Genomic DNA, 7578 nt, shown 5'->3' with positions numbered 1-7578 from the left:
GAGGCTTAAATCAAATAAGGGTTTAGGACAGACAGGGAGAAGTAAGGCTTGTGTTTGATATTGAGACTACATTAAAGGGTTGAGCAGTTGGTCATAATGAAACCGGGCCGTCATAGCCTGACATTACTATATATATTATATTGCTATAGATAAATATAAAATGAGGAAAAAAAACATTACTATTGATATTGTCAAAGCAATTGTGGATTGTCTTATTGTGAAACAGTCTGCTTCCTGTGGCAAGTTCCTGTTTTTCTGTCTTTGCTGTTTGTGCTCCAATATATTGTTCGTAAGTAGACTGCTACCTTCCGGCCATCAAAAGTTAAGAGGAATGGGTCCTTTCTCAATTTATGTCCCAACTTTTCCAATGATTTACTGGCTGCTTAAAAACAATGTGGTTATGTGTTATAAAGTTGTTCTGAACTGACCCAAGTGTTTGTTTTCTTGGTATGAGCTTCAGGGTTGCTTTGATGTCCTCTTATTTGACTTTGTTAATAGTATAATGACCACAAAACCAATCAAGGTGCATTGTGGTCAAAAGAACACCCTTAATATTTGGACTTGAAAGGATGACATTCATTAACTTGTTCTGAGGTGCAAAACACTAAACATTGAGAAATCATGTCTGTCTCCAAAATCCAACAAAGAAATGGACTTTGAACCAATAAAATCCAACACACTGAAATGGTGTGAATAAAAAAATGTGAGTGCCATTGAGTCCGACACCAAACTACATCAGTATTTTAGAATGATTACCATCTAAGAATTTGTTTTTGTTTTAGACAATGGCACATTTACACTGTGTTCTGAATAATGTGGTCCATCGGTGTGTCATGACATGGTTAATACCTGCTACTGAAACTACAGATTGACTTTAAGCCAAGTGTCCTGCTGTATCAATGTTGCCTCAAATGGTTTCAGCCACAGCAAAACAATAAACAAAACAGGTTTCTGTCCTTGGTTCAGGTAGTCACAAACAATTGGATTTTAATGCTTCCAATGCATAAATCCTTAATTATCCATTCTCATGTTGAATGTGTATGATATGGTAATACATACACACATCCATCGTGGCCGACTTGGTGCTATATTATTGGTTTCACACTATTTTCTACGCAAATGCATTTGGCAAAAGCTCTTTACGTGAACCAGCATGGGATATTTGTAACATGAGCGTCACTATAGACCCTGGCAAGTTGGCAAAACCATGCCCTTAGCGGAGGATGATCAGAGACAGCACTTTCGAGTATTTCCATGGAGACACTACAGGTATTACGGCAGCAGTACTGATACAACATGCACAGGTTTGACTTGAGCTTAAAATAGGCGCCAGAACAGGAAAAGGCACAATTTTACCCAATTCCCTTCAAGTATGGTTGATTAAAATCCTCTTTTATAAGAGTTATTCAACTAGGTTGCGGTGCACTTTCATCTAGTTTACTGTGAACTTTCATAATGTCCTTTCAATGTTATCTGCCAACGTGGTATTATTTAAACACATGACACATAACTACCAAAATAAATACAGGTGTCTTATCACTGTGTTCTAGGGCTGTGTCCGGTAGTGCCTACATGGATGTTACAATATGTATAATCATTCAAGTACATATTTTATTTAACATAATTCATATTGCAGTCAACGTGAACAGCTGGGGTTTCAATATACACATTAGTATTGTAACATTTTAAGCCCCTCCCCGTTTCATGACCACACCCACCCCGTCCCTACTCATATAATCCCAAACTCCACGGTAAACTGCCGTGGTCCCACCCACACCCAAAAGAAAACAACAGTGAAACAAATATGTCTCCATTCCCACAGAACTCCTGTTATTATGACATTACTGCTCTTGCCTGTCTGTCATCCTCCCCCTTTGAGCCTGCAGCCTGTGTGTGTAAAAGCATTTATTTTGCACATGTGATCATGTTGAGTGTGTAGCAGCAAGTGCAGATCTCAATTGGCTGTTATTGGGGTGTGTGTGTGTGTGTGTGTGTGTGTGTGTGTACAGAGTGAATTAAGTTTTGCCTCCTCCCTTTGGTTCGTGCTCACTGAATACCTCTGACCATACCAGTGAGTATTAAGGAGAACGGGAGTGACCTGTCTGCCGGTTTGTCTGTCTGTCTTCCTAAAGTCAGTCAGTCAGTGAGTGAGTCTCTAATCCACAAAAAAAGAACAACAATGTGGGTATCATCATCATAATCAGTGTGAGAGCCGTAAGCAAATGATGAACTCACTCAGGCCACCTCCACCTTCACCGACCACGTTACCACATCCCCCCCCCTCCAGCTCCCTCCCCAGACCCCCACCCAGCTACCCCCCCTCCCCCAGAACATTTACCCTGCAAGCGATGGAGTCAGATACGTGTGTGTGTGTGTGTGTGTGTATGTATGAGAGTGTGTGTGTTTCTGTCAGGGTATGCATGTGTGTGCGTGGTGGCCCAAACAGAAGGGTGTAAACAGTAGAATGCGTCTAGTAAGTACAGAAGAGGGCTGGGCTGGGTGGGGCGGGCATTGGTGGTTTTTCTTCTTCAACCTCCTTTGAAAAATAATAATAATCAAAAACTGAAAAGCGTCTTTGTGGCGTGCTAGCTTCTGCTCACCGCTGTTTGCCGAGCAGGGCAGAAAAGTAAAAGGGAGGGGTGGGTGGCATCGACTGGTTGGGCTTGGGAAGGGAGGATGGGGGCCCAGTCGAGGAGAGTTGGGGTGATTTGGGGGTGGGGTGGAGTTGGTGGTTGTCGACGAGCTATTTCAGACACCTCTCGAAGTAGGTTGCCCCCACGTAGCCCCCCCGCAGCGAGCGCTGCACATTCTGCTCAAAGAGCCGCCGGTTGGTCTGAAGCACCTCCGCTGCCTCCTTGTTCAGTGGGTCTTCTGGGTTGGGTTCCTGGAAGCCAAAGGAAAGAGTGGATTAAGGATAGGAACAGAGATATGTGAAGGGGAGAGGAACGGTGATATGTGAAGGGGAGAGGAACGGTGATATGTGAGGGGGAGAGGAACGGTGATATGTGAGGGGGAGAGGAACGGTGATATGTGAGGGGGAGAGGAACCATGATATGTGAAGGGGAGAGGAACGCTGATATGTGAGGGGGAGAGGAACGGTGATATGTGAGGGGGAGAGGAACGGCGATATATGAGGGGGGAGGAACGGTGATATGTTAGGGGGAGAGGAACAGTGATATGTGAGGGGGGAGGAACACTGATATGTGAGGGGGAGAGGAACGGTGATATGTGAGGGGGGAGGAACGGTGATATGTTAGGGGGAGAGGAACAGTGATATGTGAGGGGGGAGGAACACTGATATGTGAGGGGGGAGGAACGGGGACATGTGAGGGGGTGAGGAACAGAGATATGTGAGGGGGTGAGGAACAGAGATATGGGAGGGGCAGAGGAAAATAAATATTGGAGGGAGAGGAACAGAGATATAGAAAGGAGAGAGGAACAGAGATATGGGAGGGGGAGAGGAACAGGATATATGGGAGAGGGAGAGGAACAGAGATATGGGAGAGGGAGAGGAACAGAGATATAGAAAGGAGAGAGGAACAGGATACAAGGATTGGAAGGGGGTTATGGGGGGGGGGGTTGGGAGGCGGGGAGGCGGGAGGAGCAGATCTCAGAGAGCCGGTCAACAGGTGGAGACGATTTGGAGACGTGTTAATGTAAGGAACAGGAGGAACAGAGTAGCATGGAGGAGAGAGTGAAGTGAAAGATTAAGGAGATTAGGAAAGGAGAAGAGGGTGGGATATGAGAAGAAAGGACGAGCACTGGTACAGGCCCACCAAAAATGTTGAGTAATTTGTGTGCAGGGCAGTCGTTGGGCTGTCTATTGCCCTGAGACACAGAAAAATATTAATGAATGCACTACTCACTAGAAACAGATACTGTAAGCCATAGATAATGGAATTTATTGTCAACACTGGCTTCCAGTCCTCTCTGGAAATGAAAAAGACAAAAAACAACAAATTAGCCAACTAAATTCCAAAACCACAGACATGGCCGGGCACAACGCAAGACTTTGCCCATTAGCTGTGGCTATGGATGGCATAGCATTGCCTCAGTGCAGTGCTATGGAACCTAGTGTCAGATCCTATAGGCCGAGACTGACGGCAGAGTGTATGACACATACCTTAAGATATTTAGGCAGACGTTTCCTTCCAGGTCAATGTTGGGGTGGTACACCATGGTCTCACATTTCACCTTGGGCGGGTCATGGGGATAACCCTGTCCTACCTGAGAATGCACAAACACATGCACAAATGACATTGCAAGAATTAGGATCATAATCGCATACATTATAATGACATTCTAGCATATTAATGGTTATTAAAATGTATTATCTTGTTCTCATTCTAAAAAAGGGGAGGAAATCATGAAAAAGTATTAACTTAATGAAGGAGTGGCAGAGAGAGAGAAACAGATGAAAAAGAATCACTTAATTATGATGATTGATTCTTCAAAAAAAAAGTGCGACCTACCTTAAAGCTGAACACAAACTTGCCGCCTTTGTAGAAGCCCTGACACAAAATGAAAACAACATGATGAGGGGACATTGACGTTGTAATTAACTTCTTGTAAAGGGTGAAGGGTCATCACGGTGTGCATTAAGCATTAAGCATCAGAACATTTCCATGTTCCATGAAATCTATTGCTTCACCATTTACCTCAGTCTATTGATTTCCTTACAAAACCTCAAGCTGACTTAATGGAGTCTTTGTCAACTCCTGGCTACGTAGACAAGTCTGTGACCTATTCCTGTACACTTACTTGTCCGAGCCAGGTCAAACATTAGGTGTTGATACAGCTGAATGAAGCTACAGCGTTTCCAACTTTGAGGAAGTGCAAACTACACAGTGAGGGAGCGGGGCTTTCAAACCACACTTAAGTCTTTTGCCAAGGTAGTTTTATTTTGTTTTTATCAGGAGGGTTTTTCATTCAACGGTATTTCCATATGATATTTAGATATATAATGGGGTTATAATCAAGACATTGAATGAGACTAACTAGCACCAGTGAGGTGGTCAAGAATGGCAGGAACTAGAACCATCCTCAAACAAGTACGGCAGACTGTTAGCAAACAATCCATTAGCCTAATGAGAACTTGGGAACAAGCCAAACAAACACAGACCCTCCCTTTCCCATATACACAAACAAACAAACAGAGACATTATTTACAAATGTGTTTAGCTATGAGAACTTATATTATCGTATCAGCTCACATATGACAAAAAAAAAACTATAAGTACATCATCTCACCTCATCTGGTGAGATGATGAGTCTGAAGTTGAGAAGGTCATCGTCGTCAGGGAAGTTGATCTCACACGTCTTTGGCAGGTTCAGCTCATTGATGTCTGAGAGAGCAAGCAAGAGCAGCAAATACCACACAAAATCAAATGAGACAGGAAAATAAATAAAGTAACTCAGGTCAGTCCAAGGATCAGCCACCCAGAGAGGTAGGCTGCTACCTAGCGAAATGAACTTACTACATCCTGGGGCTTTGTTCTAACTGTCCATTTTGACCCCCTTAAGTTGAAAACTCAGTCCCCTCATCTAATCACTGCTTTATATACACTAGAAAGGTTTAAAGAGTGATCTTCTTGGTTGTAAAAGTCCTTCAAATTTGGTGAGGTTATAAGTGATTTTAGGAACTATTCAGGTTTCTGAGTGTATTAAGGGTCAAATGAATCCATAACTCGATAAGAATGGCTGGCCATTCAGAACGTAAGATGGGAAGTTGAACTTCCACCTTCCAAAATGTGAAAATGCGGTACTGTCTGGTCCAGTTGTTTGCTAAATTTTATTCAAGGATTGTGCTGATTGTGAAATCAGAGGTTTTGGAAACTAAATGCTTTTGGAGTTTAATGGGATCCGCCTAAAGGGTCCAACCTTCATTAGTGACTACTGGGACATTGGCAATTTACAAATACAATTCTGTGCAATCTATCTTGCTTATTAAGAGCAGCAAATGCGTCAACAAATTTGTTTAGCTATGAGAACTCATATTATCGTATCAGCTCACATATGACAAAAACAAAGTATAATTGTTCTACAACTGATCACAGCTGCATGAACATTTTCTACATTGGTTGTGGGCTTATGTGTTGTCAATCATATGAGTGGAGGACATCAAAGTAATAGCATTCAGCTTCATTTGATCGCTTGATTGGCACATGTGTAACCCAGTACATCCCATCTCAAGTTCTCCGATATGAAAACGAGTCTTTCCTACCATTATATGAAAACTGTTAGATATGACATAGGTCCCTATACAAGGAAGATTAAGAAAATAAAGCAATAAAGAACCGCCGGGAAACAAGGATACAATTAGGGTTAGTTATTACTGTTTCCGAGAGATATGGGGGTAATACAGTTTATTTTGATCTTGTTATCTTTCAATCGAATCGTTTTGAAGTCTAACAAGTATAAAATAAAAAGTATCCCCGAATTATTATTTAGTGGAAAACCGTAGCATACGTCAGTCGAACATTGACAGATACGTTTTGTTTTTAATACAATTTGAACAGACGGTCTGTATACGTAGATAACATATCAAGAAGTTTAATATAACATTCGCTGTATAGCTTATAAAAAGGCTTTGTTCTTACAGCCTTGACATTCTGAATATGCCCAATTAAAAATAAATAGTTCGCGGTTAAGTTACAGCAAAAATATTGGTTTATCTCCTTTGACAACGACTCAAAGGACTATCATTGACGGTGTATGAGTTGGCAGATGTATGCCCTATGCTGCATCACTTTGAAAAGCTTCTAAAAAAAGGTTGATTTCAAGGTTTTCTTATTGTTTTCCAATATAGCTTGCCACCGTTGGCTAGTAGCATTTCAAGCTAATGCTAGCATTTCAGCTAGCGCCAATCTCATGTAACAATAGTGTCTTATAGCGTATGTATCCATATCCACAGTGTGTTTCTGCTTATAGAAACCTGGTATAGGTTGGGGCAATACTGTAACTCTTTTTGTGAGATAAAAATGGTACCAGATAGGCCAGTACAGCTGACTAGCCAACTAGCTGCAGCGGCAACAAGCCTACCTTTCTGTATCCGAAGCTGGGCCGCACTTGCTTTTTTACCCCCGGCTCCTGTTCTGTTTCCTCCAGCAGATTCTTCGTCTTTCTTCTGCTGCTTCAGGGTAAAGAGCTTAATCATCTTCAATTATTTGCTATTGTAGTATCTATATTTATGTCCCGTAAACACACACACACACACTGGTTTTATGCCGTTAATCTTTGGGGGAGCCAAATCACTGTAGTGCACCGTAATGTTGTTGGAGCCGGTGCGTCTCAAACTAATTACAAGGGAATACTGCTGTAGTAGCTATGTGGCTAGCTTAGCCCGGCTAGCGCGAAAGGGCTAGGAGGACAGGCGCTGCTGCTGGGGAGAGTGAGCAGAGCGAGGAGTGATGTCAAAACCCTTCGATACGACAGATGATTTGCCAAAACCAGTTTTATTATGCTAGGGTTATTGGTTGCACACATTCGCGGTAAAATAAAAATAAAACGTTTTAGTGTCCGCTTTGTGATTGTAATTGGGATTTAAAGTTATCAACTTCCAAACTGTTACAAGTATTT

At 42.3% G+C, this 7578-nt stretch overlaps 1 protein-coding gene across 1 annotated transcript; it reads right to left on the bottom strand.

Moving 5' to 3' along the window:
* Positions 1 to 961: 961 nt before the first annotated feature.
* Positions 962 to 7408, bottom strand: ube2m (ubiquitin conjugating enzyme E2 M). The gene is made up of 6 exons (XM_030346208.1): positions 7042 to 7408; positions 5251 to 5345; positions 4473 to 4511; positions 4124 to 4227; positions 3867 to 3930; positions 962 to 2884 (listed from the first exon to the last, which is right to left on the bottom strand). Exons 1-6 carry the CDS (start codon positions 7154 to 7156, stop codon positions 2744 to 2746), a joined length of 558 nt encoding a protein of 185 aa, XP_030202068.1. The 5' UTR covers positions 7157 to 7408; the 3' UTR covers positions 962 to 2743.
* Between the last annotated feature and the right edge of the window lie 170 nt (positions 7409 to 7578).

The sequence above is a fragment of the Gadus morhua genome, chromosome 2 (assembly GCF_902167405.1).
Source record: "Gadus morhua chromosome 2, gadMor3.0, whole genome shotgun sequence".
Classification (NCBI taxonomy): Eukaryota; Metazoa; Chordata; class Actinopteri; order Gadiformes; family Gadidae; genus Gadus; species Gadus morhua.
Note: the sequence above shows the minus strand (reverse complement) of the source record. Positions and strands in the feature narration are given on the sequence as shown.

Coding starts and splice junctions, on each gene's coding strand:
- ube2m (XM_030346208.1), bottom strand. CDS start 7,156: ATGATTAAGCTCTTTACCCTGAAGCAGCAGAAGAAAGACGAAGAATCT. Junction 4,512..5,250: donor TCATCATCTCACCAGATGAG/GTGAGATGATGT, acceptor ATTTTGTGTCAG/GGCTTCTACAAAGGCGGCAA. Junction 2,885..3,866: donor GCTTACAGTATCTGTTTCTA/GTGAGTAGTGCA, acceptor TTTGGCTTCCAG/GAACCCAACCCAGAAGACCC.